This window comes from Thamnophis elegans, chromosome 13 (assembly GCF_009769535.1).
Source record: "Thamnophis elegans isolate rThaEle1 chromosome 13, rThaEle1.pri, whole genome shotgun sequence".
Classification (NCBI taxonomy): domain Eukaryota; kingdom Metazoa; phylum Chordata; class Lepidosauria; order Squamata; family Colubridae; genus Thamnophis; species Thamnophis elegans.
This window is the reverse complement of record NC_045553.1, coordinates 39,612,252-39,634,155: the sequence shown is the minus strand read 5'-3', so window position 1 is coordinate 39,634,155 and position 21,904 is coordinate 39,612,252. Positions and strand designations below refer to the sequence as shown.

At 41.9% G+C, this 21,904-nt stretch overlaps 1 protein-coding gene across 2 annotated transcripts in view; it reads left to right on the top strand.

Moving 5' to 3' along the window:
- Positions 1 to 18,639, top strand: part of ETS1 (ETS proto-oncogene 1, transcription factor) — a 121,297-nt gene extending 102,658 nt beyond the window's left edge. For both annotated transcript variants that reach the window (XM_032230109.1, XM_032230111.1), the window contains 2 exons: positions 15,620 to 15,738; positions 18,017 to 18,639. In XM_032230109.1, the coding sequence (XP_032086000.1) occupies positions 15,620 to 15,738; positions 18,017 to 18,232 (335 nt within the window). In that variant the 3' untranslated portion in view covers positions 18,233 to 18,639. The remainder of the gene's footprint in view (positions 1 to 15,619; positions 15,739 to 18,016) is intronic.
- The last annotated feature ends 3,265 nt before the right edge of the window (positions 18,640 to 21,904 follow it).

The following is a 21,904-nucleotide window of genomic DNA, read 5'->3' as shown; positions in this document are numbered from 1 at the left end:
TGACAAGCCACTCTTCTGCGTGAATCAACAGAGTTAAAAAACAACGGAATATAGGATAGGGCATGATGGGGGTGGGCCAACCAGAAGTGGTATATGCCAGTTCTCCAAACTACTTAATATTTCCACTACTGGTTTACCTGAACCAGTCCAAACCGGCTGAATACCACCTCTCACCATGACCCGTGTGACATTCTCATTGGCAGGAATAATGACAGTGACAATAACACCTCACCGAATCTAGGTGTTGTGGTCCGTAGGTGGCCTGCAGAGCTGGCAGCAGAGTCAGACAGTGAGGAGGTTGGGGAGGAATATGGGCCAGTCCTGGAGTCTGGGGAAGGCTCGGGTGAGGGCTCTGTATCGGAGGCAGAGAGAGGGGTAGGGTCATCTGGGAGTTATGTACTATCTCCGGAGCCTCCAGAGTCAGACAGCAGCGAGGCAGAGGAACAGGCTCCTCCTGTTCCCAGTGCGCACATGTGCAGCGCTGCCAGAAGGCAAGAACAGTTAAGACAGAAGGGACAACTTGGGAGTAAGGCTTGGAGGTGATTGGCCCCTCCCATTGGACATAAAGGAGGAGCATAGGCACATGAGTCTTTGCAGGAAGCAACTTGGTTCATGCTGGTCAGTTTACCTTCTGAAAATATGTTTGGACTCTTTGCTCCTTGTGGCCTTGCCAAGCTAATTGCCAATTAAGTCTTTGGTAGTGTTTTCAAAGAAGATAAAGGTGGGTGCTTATCTGGCTTATCTCAAAGGACTTTGGCAGCCTGATGTAGGACTCTTTACTCCTATTTGAAACTCATTACGGGCTCTGAATGAATATAATTCATAGCCTTTGAAAGAAAAAAGAGGGGTTATGGATTTAATTGTGTTCATTTTACTATATCAGGAAGCCTAGGTCAGAACACTAGGTTATAAATACATTGGGTGTATCTACATAAGTATGTTAAGCCCAAGTAAATAAAACCCTTTTATGATGTACTGTGATAGCTTGGTTCATAAATATACTAAGGCAATGACTAGATTATCACAACACACAAAACCACCGATTTGCAGTCCCACGCAATCTAATCTAGTTTTTGTACTGTCTGAATTTCTGCATATTCCTGGTGTTTAAAACATTTTACACCCATCGTATTTTATTAGAGATGCTTACAAACCTATCAAGACTGGGTATAGTTAACTTCATGCCACTGATGGATTGAAGAAGGAGCTTGAAATATATGCCTTGATACATCCCAGAGTTTACAATTAAGACTTATCTCTTTCAAGCTTGTACCTTAAACAACAGCAGTGGCAAAGTTGGAGCTGCATTTGAGACCACACCTGAATGTAATTCTTTTTATTTCTATATGGCTGATAATTTTTTTTTGTGAGTCTATGCATGTATGTGGTGCCTCTGGGGAAGATGGAAGATAATTTTAGGAGCTGTATGCAAGAGGAAGTGGTTAGTCATTTTAGTTCTGAGCTATGAAGTGTATCTGTGGGTTGTAGAAGCAGTAGGTGTAGGTGAAGAACAGAAAGTAGGTATGTTGATTGAGGTTGAATGGAGGGTGAGGCTCCATTTAGCCCTGATTGTGAGGTAGATATGAAATGAATTGGAGAAGTCCATTGAACTACTTCAGATGTCAGGATAATGCAAGGATGCATGCTCACATTCACCTTCTGCTAAGTGGAAATATGCCACTCAACCAGTGGTGAAATTCAAAAATTTTATTGCTGGTTCTGTGGGCATTGCTTGGTGGTCGTAGCAGGGGAAGGATACTGCAAAATCTCCATTCCCTCCCCACTCCAGGGGAAGGATACTGCAAAATCTCCATTCCCTCTCCACTCCAGGGGAAGGATACTACAAAATCTCCATTCCCACCCCACTCCAGGGGAAGGATACTACAAAATCTCCATTCCCACCCCACTCCAGGGGAAGGATACTGCAAAATCCCCATTCCCTCCCCACTCCAGGGGAAGGATACTGCAAAATCTCCATTTCCTCTCCACTCCAGGGGAAGGATACTGCAAAATCTCCATTCCCTCCCCACTCCAGGGGAAGGATACTGTAAAATCTCCATTCCCTCCCCACTCCAGGGGAAGGATACTGCAAAATCTCCATTCCCTCTCCACTCCAGGGGAAGGATACTGTAAAATCTCCATTCCCTCCCCACTCCAGGGGAAGGATACTGTAAAATCTCCATTTTCTCCCCACTCCAGGGGAAGGATACTGCAAAATTTCCATTCCCACCCCACTCTGGGGCCAGCCAGCGGTGGTATTTGTCGGTTCTCCCAACTACCCAAAATTTCCGCTGCCGGTTCTCCAGAACCTGTCAGTTACCTGCTGAATTTCACCCCTGCACTCCACAGAATAATGAGTCGAATAAATCCAAATCCAGTCTAAACACTTGGCTGACTGTGCAACTAACCATGATAAATAATTGTTTAGACTAGATTTGCTATTATCCATCTATCGAGTCCTTCCCAAGGAACTGAGATCGGCCAATGCTTGATACAGGGGAAAGTATTGTTGCAGGATGTAAGCTGTTCCAGGTAAAGCTGCCTTTTGCAATTGACTGGTGGTGATTTTGCCAATGCTGATGGTGTTCAAGTAGTGATCCGGTTGGTATGAGATTCAACTATTGGGACTATCTTTGGTTTGTTTTTGCTTTTTTTTGCCACTGTTCAGTTTGCATTTCTAGGCAAGCATCCCCTCGAATTAACCATTGTTGATTTAAAAAAGACCAAAAAGTCTGAGTGGTGGATATTGTGGTACCTACAGATAGCAGGACAGAAGAGAAAGAACTGGAGAAAAATCACAAAATACCATGTCCTTCAAATGGTTCCAATTCTTGATTTGATGATCTCCGAGCTGTACTAGTTCCCACTTGATGGTATTCTGTGGATCCTATTATTGTTGCTTTTGCTTCCTGTTCAGAAATTGTTGTACATTATTAGATTCATTGGTGTTGTGGGAAACAAGAAGGCAGCAGTGGCTGTGACTCCTGGAATATCATAAGGATGAAAGATTGGCAAAAGTTCATTAAAAGTGAGATCTGTAAGCCAAGAGTTCTTGGGTTCACTTTGCCTATCAATTCAGAAGATGACCTTAGCTCAGCGGTGTTTTTATCTTTTCATTTTTTCTTACAGTATTTCATTGTGATCTGGAAATGAATATTATAATGCCAGCTTTTCTCATAATAAATGTTGTAAAATGGCCAAACAGGCTTTGGTATCATGTGTTGTGATCTAGGCTTCCCCAAAAAGCACAAGGTAGAGTCCCAGTCCCGAGGAAACCTCTTTTATTAAACGAATGTGAATTCCTCTCATTCACATTCAACAAGGCCTGGCAAACAGTCTTTCAAAGGAATATTTATGACTACAGACCTTATCTATCTTGGAAAGCTGCCATGTAAATATTGTCCAAATGAGGTGCTGTGCAAGGAAAGACTGGGCACAAAGTCTCTGAGATTCACAGACAGATCTTCACACTCCTGAAATGAATCTAACAACCAAACGAACAAATTGTTTGCTGCAAAAACTCACTCCCCTTTCTTTTATTTCCTATGGGAGAAGCCAATCACCTTCTACCTGTGACTTTACTCCCAGGTCCATCCTGATTTCTGAGTTGTTGTTTTCTTCTGGCAGCTCTGTGCATGCGCACACTGGGAACAGGCTCCAGCTGCTCCTCTGCCTCACGGCTGTCTAGCTCCCTAGGCACCTGATCACTGCCAGACAGCCTTGGCCCTGTCTCTGCCTCTGATGCAGAGCCCTCATCCGAGCCTTCCCCAGCCTCCAGGACTGGCCCATCCTCCTCCCCATCCTCCTCACTATCTGACTCTTCCGCCAGCTTTTTTGGCCACTGGTGGGCCACAACATCATGTAAAAGGGTTCAGAAATGCTGACTTAATCCTTGAAAGCCCCTCATTTTATGGGAGATTAAGATGGCATTGTGTTTATCTCTGCAGTAAACTGCAAAACAGATGAACAGCCTTGCAGATTTGACTTTGTTGATAGTTTCACTGACAGCAAGATTATTTGTGTGGTTCGTAATTGCCAGTGAGGCACAACCCACGGATGATAACAACTTTGCTGAGAAGGTAATGCTTTTGGTAGAAACCCAATTTGTCTTTTGATGTTTTTTCAAGTTGGCAATGAAGGCCCAGTCTTCTCAAGTGCTGCTATCTATGCTCCACATCTTAACCGATTTTGGCAAATTGTCAGGGCTGCTCAGAGGTGTTGCAGTATTCCCCACCCTATCTTACTCCACACACCCATATCTTTATGACTAGAGCTGATCAAAAAGTTTGTAAAAGTTCATCTGTCAGATCTTCTTAATCAAGCAACTATATATTTTGGTGGTTTGGACAGACTTTGAAACATCACCTTCCTAACACATCTGTCTTTTGTTAAGTTAGTTCTAGACCAGGGGTCGGCAAACTTAAACACTTAAAGAGCCACAAATGTCCTAACTAACTGGAAGCCCCCCCCATTCAATTCTGGAGACAACTGGAAGTCTGATTCCCCCACCATAGAGTCTCCTCCTAGCGTGGCATCCTTTTTCATCTACCTGTCCTAACCGAAAACCCTATCAATTGTGAAGCTGACCGGCAACAGGGAGCTCCAGCAGAAGGAGGAAAGAGCCGCATGCAGCTCCAGAGCCGCAGGTTGCTGACCTCTGTCCTAGACCATCTATCGAAGCAGATGTTTTCCCATAGTTCTTAATTCAGTGCTACCTAGATAGGTAACGAGAGGTACAAAAGATAAGGGTAAGAAAGATACTGAATTCTGTAAGGTTGTAGTTGTGTGAAATTAGCTACTGCATACGTAAACGTTGCTTTATGACTTGTTTGATCTGATCACTAAATAATGATTTTGGCTTTCTTGAAAACAGCCAATTAAGGTTACTCAAATTATAGTTAAAACAAGGCAGAGGATAGCACAATATGTAAACTCAACCATTACAGATAAAAACAACCAAAATCCAAACCAAATTCCTGTTGGGTCAGAACTAGATTTTTCCTAGTTTGCAGATCACACAACTAAAAGGTTATTTCCAAAATTAACAATAATAATAACTGCAACATAATTACAATTTTAAAAAAATATCTGAGGAAGATGGAAAACCAAATCTCTCATAGGCCCCCAGATCTCTTCTTTCTGAGCTACCCTGTATATTACCAAGTAATTTGGAAAAGATAAACAATTCTTACAGCTTATAGAAAAAAATGATGAAAATTCACTGCTATCAGCAAATGTTCCAATTCTCAAATACTACATTTCTGGATTCTCCTCTCCCCACCCATGCCCCCCAGCAGGATTACTGATTGATCAGATTGCCAGATCCACAACAAATATGTATGGGTCAAATTTACAATTCATCGCAGCTGCAACACAATGTTCAGGAGGCTGTAAACAGCAGTGGCCACCTCTACTGATTGTGTGAATCCTTGCCAGATGTCAGGCTTAGGTTGGCCAACTATGCACACCAAGATTTATGGAGTGAATCATAAATGGCAGGGTTCAAACAATGTATTAAACTGCAAAAAATAGATTGAACAAATACAGAGGCTGTGTAAATGCAACACACTGAGCCAAAAGCAAATGAACACATGTTGGTTTTGTATGTTGTGCATATTAGACCAAGAAAGGGGTGGGGAGTAGACCTGCTCTGACAAAGACCAGCCTAACCTGGAAGTTAGATCTGGAACATCACAAATCAGTTTTGGTTTGGATTGTACTTTTGGGAACCACTGAATTAATTTAGAATGGCATAATCCAAGGGGAAGTCAAAAACTTTGGATTGATAGATGTTGCACACCCCCATTGTACTTCTTAAAAGTTCTAGTATGAGATTGTCTTTAGGCTGTTGGAGAAGTCTTAACAAGGAGATCAGTTTTGGTTCAGTTACTCTAGTGACACCTGCTAGACATTTGCAAATGAGAACAAAATTAGCTGTTGGCATTCATGGTTGGCCAGTGGTGCGATTTTTCAGAAAAACTTTCAAAGAGGCAAATGTGTAAGAAAGAAATGGTATTAATTTTTAGTGTCACTTTTTTTTATTTCACACCCCTTTACTTTTCCTCACTTTCATAATGACTATAATTAAATGCCAAGGGAGGGATGTGCCCTTCTCTCACTCCCATTCTGTCCAGTTTGGAGTAATTTACTAGAAGGTTGCAAGGAAGCCTACTCCTTTTGAGCCTATGTGTAGGTGCTCTAGACCTAGGAGGTCCTTGGGAGATACTCTCTAGACCAGGGGTGTCAAACTCAATTTCATTGAGAGCCGCATCAGGGTTGTGTTTGTCTTCGGGTGGTGGTGGGCACGTGGCCAGGGTGGGCATGGCCAGCTCAATATCACTGGCTCTGTTTTCACTGGCAGAGGGCTGCAGGAGATCGTCACAGCTGAAAACGGAGGCCAGGTAGGACTTGGGCAGGCGGGACATGCACAGCCTCCCTGTTCTGACCCCCCTTCTCCATTCAGAAATGAAGGCCAAAAGCCATGTAACTCAAAAGGTTTCTTTTAATCAGTCCCGGCTCTTGCTGGCTGCGAGTCCAAAATAAACAAAGATAATAGCTCTGGCAAAAGTCCTATAACTCATAACAAAATGCAAACCCAGCTTCTCTTATCTCAAAACCACTTATCCAAGTTGGCTTCTCTCGGGTTGTGAACGCGAACAAGACCCAGCACTAGAACAGGAACAGAACGTTGACTTCTGCAACCAGGGCGTGGCACCAGCAGTCTCTTTATACTCAGGCGAGGATCCCAATGAGCAACAGCTGCTCGCAATCATCTCCTGTAGTTACTCCTTTGTCCTTTACGCTGAGTAGACCTAAGCCTGCATGCATCCTGATACAACTCCCAGGTGCTTTCAGGAACATTCCCTTTGATCCAATGCTCTGCCACTACCTGGTGGCCAACCAGTCTCTCCTCGCCCTGTTCGGAGTCGACACCCTGTCCAGGGTCCTCCATCTCCTCCAAGGCCGACTCATAAGACCCCTCGCTGTCAGAGTCTAGCGGCAGTTCTAATGGCGCCTGCTGGGCCACAACACTCCCTGGGCTCCATTTTCGTTGGAAGAGGTCTGCAGGAGGCCATTGCGGCTGAAAACAGAGCCCAAACAGGAGGTGGGTGGGCGGGACATGTACGGCTTCCCCAGGCTCTATTTTCACCGGTAGAGGACTGCAGGAGGCCACTGCGGCTGAAAAGGCCATTGCGTCACAGCTGAAAATGGAGCCCAGGCCGGCCATGGGCGAGCAGGACATGGACAGCATCCCCAGGCCCTGTTTTTGCCTGCAGAGGCACTGCAAGCTGGTCCTTTGTTGTTTCCAGGGCGGCCATGCAGGCCAAATTAAGCACCCTTGAAGGGCCTTGAATTTGACACCACGGCCCTAGATATTACTTTACATTCTGCTCCCCTCCCTCCTGCTCTCCAATGAGACTTCCATAGGATTTTCTTAAAGCCAAGTTAATTTCCAAACAAGAATGGGAAATTCCAGAGGGGCATTTATCTGCAAACAGCCACTCATTTGAGATGAGAAGGGATTTCTTAAAACTGGATATCTCCATCAGCATTGGCGTATTTTGAAAGGGAGTTTTTACTTCTTCTTTCTTTCCAGACAGTGGCTGATGGGCCATAAATTATTAACATGTAGGTATGTTTGGGTAGGCTAATCATTTACTCACTCATGTTTCTGCACAGCTGCTTCAGATCCCCTCATTCATCTCCCTTTTGCTGACAGTTTCATGTGGAATATACTGTTCCTTAGCATTTTGTCACATAGGAACCACAAGCCGTGTTATGTGGGAAAGTGCTGCTCTCGCCTTTTTCTTAAAAAAACCAAACAGCAACAACAATAAAAACGCTCTGCTTTGCAAATGACCACTTTCAGGAGCACGAGGACATGTTACAGCTAAATAAAACCATAAGCATGCAATTTAACAAATCTTTTTTCTAAAGTAGCTGAAGACAGTGGTTGCATGATAAGTGTGGAAACAGTCAATGGAATTAGAAGCTGTTAGTGCCCTAACAATTGCTGCTACTTCTCTTCTTCTTCCTCTTATTCTCCTCTTCCTCCTCCTCCTCCTCCTCCTCCTCCAAATAGAATAGCAGAGTTGGAAGGGACCTTGGAGGTCTTCTAGTCCAACCCCCTGCCTAGGCAGGAAACCCTACACCACTTCAGACAAATGGTTGTCCGATCTCTTCTTAAAAGTTCCAGTGTTGGAGTATTCACAACTTCTGGAGGCAAGCTGTTCCGCTGATTAATTCAGGAAATTTCTCCTCAGTTCTAAATTGCTTCTATCCTTGATTAGTTTCCACCACCTCCACCACCACCTCCTCCTCCCCCTTCCTCCTCCTCCTCCCCCTCCTCCTCCTCCTCCTCATCTTCTTCTTCTCCTTTTACTTCTCCTCCTCCTCCTCCTCTTCCTCTTCCTCCTCCTTCCCCTTCTCCTTCTCCTCCTGCCCTTGCCCCCTCCTTTTCTTCTTCTTCCTCCCTCTTTCCTCCTTTTCTTCTTCTTCCTCTCTCTCTCCTCCTTCCTCCTCCTGACTGTGAAGGACTCTGACAAATTACAGATAGAAAATAGCAGAATATAGGCCTTCAGTAGTTGTATGTATGCAGATGACTGCCTTTTCTCAAAAGCCAGCCGGAGTACTATATTCATAACATCATACAGCAAAGGGATGTTATTGACTCTAATCTCTTCAGCCCAGGATAAATAATCTCTGATAGATGACTCTCCTGTCTCTCCATGAACACATGCAGTGAAGGGGAGTTCATCATCTCCTTTACTCATTGGTTCCAAGGTTGAACTGCTTTAACCTTTAAGGGGTTTTTCCTAGCACTCAACTGAGCCCACAGCTCAATGCAGCAAGGCCTCTGTAGTAAGAAGGCAGTAGAGGCAAGGCATGGTCTTCCTTTAGTCAAAGAGGTAACTTCTAAGAACATTTGGGACAGGGAACAACAGTTTTACAGTGACCATTGGTCAATATAATGCCTGACCAAAGATAAACAGATGTTTGGGACTCAATTCTGGAATTCCCAACCAATCTTTGGCCAACACATCTGGAGATGACAAGTTGGAAGAAAGTTGCCATCAAGCGCCATCAGATATAGATAGATAGATAGATAGATAGATAGATAGAATAGATAGATATAGAGATAGTGATCTCTCTCTCTCTGTTTGTGTGTTTGTGTGTTTTGTGTGTGTATTGCATTTGTGCTGATAAATAAAGGGAGACTAGTATAGATCTATTTCAAGCTATTTAGCTCTCATCAGCTAGCCATACTCTTACTGGGATTTGAACCTAGTTGATGAGAGCTAAATAGCTTGAAATAGATCTATACTAGTCTCCCTTTATTCATTTATCAGCACAAACGCAACACAAATGTAACAAAGGCAACAGTAAAAATAATGGCTTTCTGTCTGGATGGTCTCCTGGGGTGAGCCGATAGACAGAGAAAGGAAGCAGTATGCTTCCTCCCATATTTGGGCATACCAGGGGTTGTGACACAATACATGTATATGTATGTATGTATATATTCATAGATTTTCACGAGTGTAGGTATGCTGGTCTTGTTGTATTCGGGTCTTTTCCCGTGTAAGATTGAGATTGTCTTGGCAACATCTCAGCGAGGTCTCACTCGCCATCTTCAGGCTGGTGTTTTAGGCTTAAAGCTTTAAGACATTCTCAAAAAGTCCCAACAAGGCTGCTGGTTTACCAGGGACAAAATACGGTTGTGCTCGTTGCCAACAGAATCTTCTGAAACCAAACTGCAAATATGTCACTGATTATGTATTCTCTTCCCAAAGGGACTTTCCTCAAACAGGGTTCCCAGTGTAGTCACCACTTCACAATCCACTGGGCGTATCATATTTTCATGGTGATGCTAGAGGATTCCTAATGTGTAACAATCCCCCATTGGCTGTTCTTGAACCACGATGAAGGCGAGACAAGGGCATCCATTGTGAATTGCATTTAGCATGTGAGCCACCTCTGACTGGCTCTATTCTTAGTCCACCCTTTTTCTATAGTACAAAGGTCAGCAGACACTGGGGAAAGAAACTCGGAACGGTCTTCCTCCTTCCTTGTGATGAGCGGAAGGGTTGGTTTTCTTGCAAGCCATTCCCAAATTGAACAGGCTTGGTGGATTCTGTTTGGGCTGAGAAGAGCCTTTTTTTAAAAAAATTGAATTTCAAAAGGTTACACCACAAAAGGCAGATTGTTATTTGTGCCCAGAATGCCAACATCAGATGATTTTCTCTGTTTCATAATATATAGAATCTGTATGTCTAAATAAAGCCTAACAAAGGCACTTTTGAGTTAGCAAGTACATTGCAGACTCTACAAAAATTAATCAAGAGGAGGGGTCTTTGCAGACCTCGAATACTGTACTTCGTTTAGTCTGGCTAATAAACAATGAGAATCCTTAATAAATTTCAACTTCAGTGGGACTCGTTTAAATAAAGTTTAAACACAACAAGAATGTGTTTGACCTCTAATGGTAAGGTAAAAGATGAAGCTAAAGATTCCCCTCGCACATTTATGCTAGTTGTTCCTGACTCTAGGGGGCAGTGCTCATCTCCATTTCAAAGCCAAAGAGCCAGTGCTGTCCGAAAATGTCTTTGTGGTCATGTGGCTGGCATGACTAAATGCCGAAGGCACATAGAACGCTGTTAAGTTCTCACCAAAGTGGCCCCTATTTTTCTACTTGCATTTTTTTTTTCAAACTGCTAGGTTGGCAGAAGCTGGGACGAGTATCTGGAGCTCACTCCATTATGTGGCGCTAGGGATTCGAACCGCTGAACTGCCAACCTTTCTGATTGACAAGCTCAGCATCTTAGCCCCTGAGCCACCGCGTCCCAGTAGATATTTAAGCAGAGGTTAAATAGCCATAATTCAGGTAGATTCAATGATTTCTGGCATCCAATTGATGGAATCACACACCATTTTTAAATCTTGCTCCTAAAATTTGGATCGCAATGTCTACATTTTCCTCGATAGTCCTCTTGTTTTAAAATCACAAAAAGGAATCCAAAAAGAAAACCCAGGGTGATTCTTGTTCATGCAGTGATGTGTATGTTCTGTCCCCTTTCTTCTTTGGATCTGTGACGTCCTCCAGTTTGTGTACATCATGTGCTTTTTTTGGAGTTTATTTTCTGTAGAACAAGAGACAGATGTGGTCCTGTTTAAAGTCCAATAATCCCATCAAAGTTTGGCTCTGTTCTAGGTTCATCTGGCACACAGTTGAAGGAACAGAGAGTTTTATCAAATTCTGTCTCTTTGGAGACAGAATTCATACTTTGCTGGAGCATGTAGAAACTGGTTCCACTAGACTTGGCAAGGTGTACTCCAGAAAATTATCACTATTTATGTTGCCAGAACTAAGGAAACTCTGGATGTAGGAAAAGGAGTGGCAGAATTTGGAGATGGAGTTAAAAGAGGAACCAGCCTAGATTTCCTACATAGCTACAAGCGATCTAAGTCCAACTCCCTTGAACTCCCGTTGACCCTTATCTATCACCAAGCAATTGCTAACCGTTAGTTGAGAAGATTGTTCTGCATAGGAATGAGTAGCAATAAATCAGTTTAATTGGACCTTCATGTGTGGACCTGGTCTCTCCTGCTTGACATTAGACAAGATGATCTTTGCATTCTCACACATTCTTAGGTGCTCCATTTGTTAATTTCTGACTATGCAGTTTTCCTCCCCAAGTTATTTCTCATCCCTCCCCCTCTTCTTAATTTGTTAAGATTCTGTATAGAATAGAATTCTTCATTGGCCAAGTGTGATTGGACACACAAGGAATTTGTCTTTGGTGCATATGCTCTCAGTGTACATAAGAGAATAAAATACATTCATCACGAATAAAAAGATACAACACATAGTGATAGTCAAGGTTACTAATAAGCTATCAAATTGTACTAGGAAACAAATAAAAACAATATAACTTGAAAGATACAAGCAACATTTATAGTCATAAGTGGGGAGAGATAGATACTAGGAAGGAAGAGATGAATAATAGTAATGCATTCTTAGTAAATTATTGACAGTGTTGTGGGAATTAGTTGTTAAGCAGAGTGATGGCATTCAGGGAAAAACTGTCCTTGTGTCTAGTTGTTCTGGTGTGCAGTGTCCTATAGTGTCATTTTGAGGGTAGAAGTTGAAACAATTTATGTCCAGGATGCGAGGGGTCTGTAGATATTTTCACAGCCCTCTTTTTGCATGTGCAGTATACAGGTTGTATACAGTATATAGGTTCTCGATGGAAGGCAGGTTGGTAGCAACTGTTTTTTCTGCAGTTCTAATGATCTTTTGAAGTCTATGTTTGCCAAATCAGACAGTTATAGAGGTGCAGATGACTGACTGAATAATTCCTCTGTAGAACTAAATCAGCAGATCTTTGGGCAGTTTGAGCTTTCTGAGTTGGCGCAGAAAGAACATTCTTTGTTATGCTTTTTTGATGACATTTTTGATGTAGAACATATCAAATATGTTCTATCATATGATGTAGAAGCATAGATTCAAGATGCGTATACAGCATAGTTTCCACCTAAGCCATGTAGGAGAATGAAAAGCCAGATGCTATTGTGCTATCTCAATGTCTGTGAATTTCTCAGCATTCCTTCTTCTGATCTATGTCTATAAATTTAACAAATGAGTACTCCAGTACTCCAGCTGGAAATATTTCTACGCTAGTAAGATACATACTTTTGGGGCAGCAGCTTCACCAAACATCGGTAAACACAGCAGAAGGAAACTGAAATTGAAAAGGCATGATTGAGTTGACCTTAAATGTAATTGTGTTGAGTGTCTGAACAGGGACACCGAACAGAAAAATAATGAAACAGTGCCTCACATCTGACAACCTAGAGAGGAAACCACTGTTGTATAAAAGAAAGAGTTTTAAATGTCAGATCTACTCTAATTATTGCTGAAAGACTATTTAAAGGAGAGGTGAGCAGCTTGCACTTCCCTTCTAAAGCCTGGGTTGGACCCCAGAGCCTACCAAAAGTAGTAGCTCAGCTTTTGTAAAGGGCCAGGAGGGGAAACTCATTCAACATATGGGAATACCTATACTTCATTACGCTGCAATTCAAATCAGACCAAAATTAGCTTTCAAGAGAGTTATAGATCTCTATGTTAAGATGAGACTCTGGGAAAAGTACAGAGAAGAGCAACCGGGATGATTAGGGGACTGGAGGCTAAAACATACGATGAACAGTTGCAGGAACTGGGCCTGGCTAGTCTAGCGAAGAGAAGGACCAGGGGAGACATGATAGCAGTCTTCCAATACTTGAGGGGCTGCCACAGGGAGGGAGAGGTCAAGCTGTTTTCCAAAGCACCTGAAGGCCAGACAAGGAATAATGGATGGAAATTGATCAAGGAGAGATTCAATCTGGAAATAAAGAGAATGTTTTTGAGTGAGAACAACTCAACTTTTGAGTGAGAACAAACAACCAATGGAACAATGGTTCAGTTCCATTGCAACGCTGTTACCATCCCACCAAAGGTGGTTTCTATTTTTCTTCTTGCATTTTTATGTGCGTTCGAACTGCTAGGTTGGCAGAAACTGGGACAAGTAATGGGAAGTCACTCCGTTTACGCGGCGCTAGGGATTCGAACTGCCAAACCGCCGACCTTCTGATCAACAAGCTCAGCGTCTTAGCCACTGAGCCACCGCATCAAGGCATTTCTTGGTTTTGATTCAGCATGAACTCCACTCCTGTGATTTGTAAAGCATGGTTTAGCATGCTGTGTAAATGTAACCCATTGTGAGTTCTTTAGCAAACTGTTGTGTAAACAGGCTAACTATTTAGGATGGAGTCAGTTAGTATCTCTGTTAGCACCACCCCAAAATGGCACTAAAGAAAGTTCAAAATGGCACTGAAAAAAGTTCTTCAAAGTTGAAGGTGAAGAAGATGGAAAAAAGTCTAAAAACAAATTGTATCTCCTGCCAGACTTTCCTTGCTTGGAGCCTAATCTGACTTTTTTTCCCAAGAAGAAGGGAACTATGAAAGCACCAAGTGATTTAATAGGGAGATTTGTTTCCCTCCACCCATGTTCAAATGTCCCTGTTCCATCCACTCACAATACCAGGGCTCCCTCTCCTTATATTAATAGCCACCAACTGCTCCAAGTTTGTTTGGGTTTTCCCCCCTCCCTATTAACTCAGTGAGATTGTGCAGTTTGTTCCTGCATCAACATGCCTTGGAAGGAGGCCAGTAATTTTCATACCTGCCTCCTTTTTATCACTTCTTGGTAAACACAGCCAGGAACAAAAAGTCAAAGTCGGGAGAGGCAGCAGGCAAGACGCGGAGGCAGGAGCCTGATGGAGGTCAGGTTGTGGCCAAGAGTCTTTTGGCAGGTGGGAGGGTACAGCTGCTCCTCCCTTGGCAACCAATGCCAAAATCCTGTCTAGGTAACTAAGACGTAAACTCTAAACTGGCGTACAAACATCCCATTGATTTTCCTATTCAGCAGCTGCAATTCCAGCAGGATCCAACTCCTTCGTTGAGGCACAAGCTTGAAAGACACCCTGTGTGAGCCCAGTAGGCATGTACAGCATGGTGATATTATCACAAGCATTGTGACGGCTCTCATGAATCCACTATAGCCGAGTTAAAATAAGCGAGCTGTTAGCTGTGAGACAAGTTAGGACAAGGGAACTGGTCAGAATCTGGACTTTCTTATGAGAGATGTGGACAGTCTCCTCAACTGTCAGAATAGGTTCTGCTATTACCAGCAAAAAAATATTTAAAAAGATGTCCACCAAATGTTGGAAATGTAATCAAGTACCGGGCACATATTATCACATGTGCTGGACGTGCCCAAAGGCATAGCCATAGCATCTCTCATCCTATCCAGTGGTGGGATCCACCCTGTTTAGCAACCGGTTCGGTGATCGCGCAATTTGCGCGCATGTGCACCGTTTGAGGAAATCTTCCCTTCCTGGTTTCTTCATAGGAGTAACACAGCTGATTTGCGTGGCGATCTACTCTGCCGTGCGAATCAGCTGGGAAGATAAAGGTAGGAAAATAGCGCAGACAGACAGGAGGGCCCATCTGATCACCGGAGCGAATTGGTTCTCTCACAGCTGATCGTTGGAGTTACTGGTTCGCCTGAACCAGTCTGAAGCAGTAGAATCCCACCCCTGCTCCTGCCTTTCAGGCTTCTAATGGAACGAGCTCCCCGTGGAGATTCGGACCCTCACCACCCTCCAGGCCTTCCGCAAAGCCCTTAAAACCCTTAAAATTCCTCCGGGGAATAGGGCGGCATAGAAATATAATAAACTCAACCCAACTCAACTAATGAAGATATAACTTTACCAAGGTCTTTCTTGTGTCAGTGTCCCCCCCCCCTTTCTGCCTACCAGTTTAGAGCATGTTTGAATACTAACTTATTCTAATTTATTGCAGTGTTATTCTTGGATTTTAATAATACCTTTTTGCATTCATTGCACCAGTTTGATTTCAGGGAAGGAGAGTAAAATACATGCTAAATAAATAAACAGTGAAACAGCTCTAACCTGAATGTGGTTTCCTCATTTCTAATTGGTTCTTGGGGACAGCATTTCATTTATGGGTTTCATTTCTAGGATACTTATTTCTTTTTCTCCCTGTTCCTCTCTCATCTTAGGTAGTGGACCTATTCAGTTATGGCAATTCTTGCTGGAACTTCTGACAGACAAGTCCTGCCAGTCATTCATTAGCTGGACAGGTGATGGCTGGGAATTTAAACTTTCTGATCCTGATGAGGTAAGTATAAGTTTAATCTGGACTGTGAAAACCCTGAGTCAAATTCTATTTTTTTTTTAAATAGAATTTTTAATTGAATACATTTTAACAAGATAAAAACAGTGCAAATTTTTAAGAAGAAACAAAATAAGGAGCATAGGATAAGATAGGATAGGATAGGATAAGATAGGAGGAAAGGAAAGGAAGAAAATGAAATGAAAGGAAGAAAATGAAATGAAAGGAAAATGGAAAGAAAAGAGTAGGGGAAAGGGGAAAGGAAAGAAAAGGAAAAAGGAAAGGAAAATGGAAAGAAAAGAGTAGGGGAAAGGGGAAAGGAAAGGAAAGGAAGGAAAGGAAAATGGAAAGAAAAGAGTAGGGGAAAGGGGAAAGGAAAGAAAAGGAAAAAGGAAAGGAAAATGGAAAGAAAAGAGTAGGGAAAAGAGGAAAGGAAAGGAAGGAAAGGAAAATGGAAAGAAAAGAGTAGAGGAAAGGGGAAAGGAAAGGGACAGGAGAGAGAGAGAGAGAGAGAGAGAGAGAGAGAGAGAGAGAAGAAATAAATAAATTATAAAGCAATCTTTTTGACAGTAGTTATATATACCTTTATATTTTACCCTCCCTCTCAAAGGTTACATCATACAGTGGTACCTTGGTACTCGGCATTAATTGGTTCTGAGAGGTATGATGGGTAATAAAAAGGATGAATCTCAAACAAACCACGTAACTTACCATATGACCCTTTGTTTCAGCCAGGAAACATTTTCTGTCTGTCCTTTTTCCTACGTCAGTGGCCTTCTCAGCATGGCCAACTTCCTATCCACCCTCTGCAGCAGTCCCGCTCCTTTTGTAGTGACCTTCCCAGCACGGCTGATTTCCTGTCTGTTTCCCACACCTTTTCCCCTCTTCCTATAGCATCGTGTTGAATACTAAACAACGGCAAGTACTGGGACAACATTTTCATGTCCAAATGTATTGAGTACCAAATTTGAGAGTTTTGAAGCAATCAAGTACTGAGATACCATAAGCTACCATTTCTAATCATCAAACCCATAAATCACAAATTAATTTTTGCCTCCCTTTTTAGCAAAAAGGGTTTCCAAACCTTAATAAAATGTAATTATTGAACTTTCTCTATGCAAACAAGTTAATTTTGCCACCTCTGCTGGTTCCATCTTCACCAATCATTCCTCCCTTATGGGTATATCAGAGACTTTCCATTTTTATGCATATAATACTCTCATCAACAGGGATCGTATATAAAAATAATCATCTGTGGCTCTTTTCTAGTTATCCATCCATTAATCCCAATAAGCAAATTTCTGCTTGGAGATAAATCTTAGTCTTTAAAATTTATTGTATCCATGTATGTATTTGAAACACAAAATGTTCTACCTTTTCTACACGTCTACCAGGCATATTAAAATGGCACTTTGTGTTGCCCACATTTTCAACGTAAACTTGAAATGCACTTACAAATTATGGCTACCATATTTTTCAGAGTATAAGACGCAGCAGAATATAAGACGCACCAAGGTCTTGAAGAGGCAATTTTTAAAAAAAGTTTTGCACTCTGCAAACCTCCCCAAAATGGCCCATTTTTCACAAAAACAGGCCATTCTCCCCCCCCCCCAAATGACATGGATAGCCTTTAGGAGGCTTGTAGAGTGCTCCAGGAGGGGGGCAAAAATGAGCAAAAAATGGCCCATTGTTCGCTAAAACGGGCCCATTATTGTCAGGAAAAGGGCATGGCTAGCCTTTAGGAGGGTTATAGAGTCCTCCTGGGGGCTAGGGGAGGAAGATTTCTGCCTTCCCCAGCCCCCAGGAGCACTCTGAAAGCCTCCTAAAGACTATGCATGGCCATTTTGGTGAAGGGGGCGGGGTTTCAGGAGCCAAAAAAATGCTGTATTCAGTGTATAAGACACACCCAGATTTTCAGCCTCTTTTTTGAGGGAAAAGGGTGCGTCTTATACTCTGAAAAATACGGTAATTTTTCTGGTGTCAAGTTCTTAATTTCTATTAAGGAATTTTTGTAGGGGATGACCAGGTTGAGCCAGAGGGAGGGGTAAAAAGTGTCATCAGTCATGGGTCCCTTCGTGCCCACAAGAAATCTAACTCCATTCTACCTTGAATTCCTTTTTATTCTTAACTTCTGCTCGTTTCCATTGACCGCTAGTAGTTCAGATTCCTATAGAGAGCTTAAGCATGCAATAATTTTAAATACTCATTTGAACTGCTGAATCTTCTGGTTTCCATAGTGCCTGGCAATTTCATGAACTACATCTTATGGGTTCCCATTCTGCAGGTGGCAAGGAGATGGGGCAAAAGGAAAAACAAACCAAAAATGAACTATGAGAAGCTGAGCCGCGGATTGCGCTACTACTACGACAAGAACATCATCCACAAGACCGCAGGGAAGCGCTACGTGTATCGTTTCGTGTGTGATCTTCAAAGTTTGTTGGGTTACACTCCGGAAGAGCTCCATGCTATGTTGGATGTGAAGCCAGATGCTGACGAGTGAATGGATCAATTTTACCAAAATCGAACAATCTGCAGAACATAAGGACTTTTATTTCTTTCTTACCCCCCAATCCTTATTTTCCTTAAGAAAAAAAAAGAAAAGAAAGGAAAAAATAGCATAATTTTTCATTAAGAAGGGGTAGGATTTTAAGCTTTTGAATGAAACTGTGATATAGGTTGGCTGGGAGGAGGAAGAACCAAGTTTCCAATTTACATCTTCTTGGAGTTGTATTTGCAGCTGGGATTTTAGAAGTCAGGAAAATGACCGCCATTTTGTTACATCTATTTAATGAATTCATATCATCCCCTTTCTTCCGGTTTTAAAAACTGACAATTGGTGTGTTTGTAAGACAGCGCTGTCTTTAACTGATGGAGAACAGTCTTAAGTGGCAAACCGTCCTGTTTTACAGGGAAAATATATCTGAATAATCAAGTACTGTGATCTCAGATAATTTTTGCATTTCATAAGACAGATCTCTGCTCTTCTGTTTGTCGGGAAGGGGGGGGGGGACCAAAAAAAACCCACCTCTTTTTTTTAAAGAAAATGTTTAAAAGAAAATTGTATTTTATTAAATTTTGTGCCAGTATTTTTTAAAATAGTCTTAAGCTCTAAAAAAAAATGGTTTCAGTATTGCAAAAAAAAAATGTGTTTGTTTTGCCAGCTGCGAATTTTTATCAACATTGAGGAAAAAATGAAATATGTCTATATAGAATTCCCCTAGAACTGAGCAGATGGAATAGACCAGTAGAATATCAAGATACAAGTGTAGGCTAAGAATGGGGAACTCTAGATGAATGGATGTTTTGCTTGAATGCTAGATTTCCTGCACTTTATTCTCTTATGTCAATAGATCTGTGCCTCTGCTTGTGCCTTTTTCAATCAAGTCAGTTTCGTACTGAGATGTTATTTAGATTTTTGTCTGCATGTTATGAATACATGCTTATCTAGGATACTTTAAAGAACAGTCTTATTCCACTGATCAGGTAGCATCTTTTCAGACTAACAGATTTTATTCAAAGATTTATGCTTTTTATTGTGTCCGTCTAGAAAAATGCTACCCACTCTGTCTCATTTTTGCCTACCATAAACTAACATGGCTCTCTTTCTACAATTATGCCATTGTTTGAAAAGTAGGATGGTTGATTCTCTTGTTGTGGGGACAATTCAATTGTCCATCTGTTACGGCTTGTTTCTGCTTCTTTTCACAGCTATCGGTTGCTATGAATGTTTCATTAGTGCCTTGTTGGGAAATCCCATTCAGCGTGATTCTCTGAATCAAGCTGAATTGCTGGCTTGGATCAGGTTTACAGTTAGAATCAACCATCTTCTACAACGATCTGCGAGTATTTTATAAGAAAAGATTCAGTAACCTCTAGGGATTCTGACTTCTGATCAATGTGTCTACAAGCATAAGGGTGAGAATTAAGAGTAGATATGGAAGATCTTAGGGGTCTTGTCTAATTTGGCAGATACTTCTGTTTTCATTGAATGGATGTAAAATAAATCAGGGCCACCAAGCATGTTCCCAAGTTACAATATATATGCTCATTTTCTTCATGCTACGTTGTCCAAAAATAATCAGGCTTGGTGTTAGGTGCAGTTTAAGATAGGTTCCCACTCTACAGTTCCATCATCCTTATTTGGATACAAGAAAAGAATGCGAAAGCTAATTGTTATCCTTTCAAATACCCAAGTCTTAAATATCTACTATCTCAAAAAGAAAAAGAAAAACAACCCACATTTTAAAATGCATCTTTAAAATATTTGAAAAGATGCTATTCATAGATGACCCTTCTCTGCTAGCTTTTGCAGTTTGTTCGTTTGTTTTGAATATCTTTCAAGAGGAGGGCAGGTTGAAGTTCAATGGATTAATTTCTTTTCCTTTCTTCACTGTGTATTAGAATATATATTTATGGTCATAGGGGAGCATAGAATGTGAAGATATTCTATGAATTTGTATACCCTCTTTCTGCCCTGTCTCGAATCATCTGCTGATTTAAAAATATAACTCTATCCCTTGACTCATTTGTAAAGCAATCCGGAAAAGCCTTTACAAAAACTGAAATCAAGGTGGGGAAAACTTATATTTCTAGAGGGTTTGGATCCTACGTCTTCACTCCCCTGAGTACAGCCATGACTACATCTGTATTTCTGCTTTGTGGGACCAATGGCTGTAGCAGCCTCACAGCTTTTTGGGTCACGAGAAACATTTGTGTCGTACACCGATGAAATATAATGCATGAAATACTCTTCAAAGAACAAACATGGAGAGCCAACATTTGCAAACCGGAGAACAGTAATATGACCTTGAATCCCCTTTCCCCACCACCACCACCCCAAAAAACCCACCCCAAAACTGTAATAGAAATGAGAGAGCCAAGGTGGTGCAGTGGTTAGGGTGCAGTACTGCAGGCCACTTCAGCTGGCTGTTATCTGCAGTTCAGCGGTTCTAATCTCACCGGCTCAAGGTTGACTCAGCCTTCCATCCTTCCGAGGAGGGTGAAATGAGGACCCAGACTGTGGGGGCGATATGCTGACTCTGTAAACCGCTTAGAGAGGGCTGAAAGCCCTACGAAGCGGTATATAAGTCTAACTATTGCTATTTCAGTCATGCAAAATTGAAAGTGGGACAAGTTTGAGTTGCTCGAAATGTCAGCGGAATTTGACATAGAGCAGGTCGGAGACCCTGCTGTGTAAGCTGTAGGGCAAGGGTGCAAAAAATTAGGAGGAAATAAATTTAAGAAAAAAGAAACAAATGCACTCTATTTGAGGAAGACCATTTCCTCTAATTGAATTGTCCCTGCTAGGCCAGATTCAATCTGTTTTTCAAAGGCATCGCTATCTGATACGATAAAAAGGTAGTCTGTTTTCAGTTTAATTTGAGTCTCAAGCGAGTTCATGAACAAATTCACATTGTTTTCTTGGCAGCAATATGAAAGTGGTTTGCTTTTCCCCCCAGGATTTGTGCCATTTGTGTGGGTGTCTTCAGCTTTTCAGACTAGCTTACAGCTCGGGCTGTTCGAGAAGTTCGCCCATCAAAGTCCTGGATGGGACTGACTCTATTTAGCTTTTCCATAATCAGTGAAGGGTTAGATCCCTTCAAAATAAAGCCTTTGTAGCAGTGAGGAACAACCTGGGTGCCCAGGAACACAGTTTGTCCTCCAAACCTTGAACATGGCCTTCAGAGCACCTCCAAAATTGGGACTAAATTTATTTGTGTTTAATGTGACAGAAAGGATTGAACGAAATGTGACAGAAAGGGTTGAACAAAAGAGCCATTGTCTTATAAGTATTTAAATTAATTTGAATTAAAAATTCCACATGAAATAAATTTTAGTTTTTCTATTGATACCATCTGTTTCTTGATGCTGGTACTATCGTCTTCTTACAACAGACTCCTTGCATACAATTTAACAGAATAACAGAGTTGGAAGGGACCTTGGAGTTCTTCTAGTCCTTCCCCCTGCTTAAGAAAGAGACCTTATACCCTTCCAGGGAGTTGTCTTAAGAACCTCCAGTGTTGGAGCATATACAACTTCTGGAGCCAAGCTGCTCCACTGTTTAATTGTTCTCACTTTCAGGAAATTTCTCCTTAGTTCTAGTTGCTTCTCTCTTTGATTAGTTTCCATCTGTTGTTTCTTGTTCTGCCTTCAGGTGCTTTGGAGAATAGAT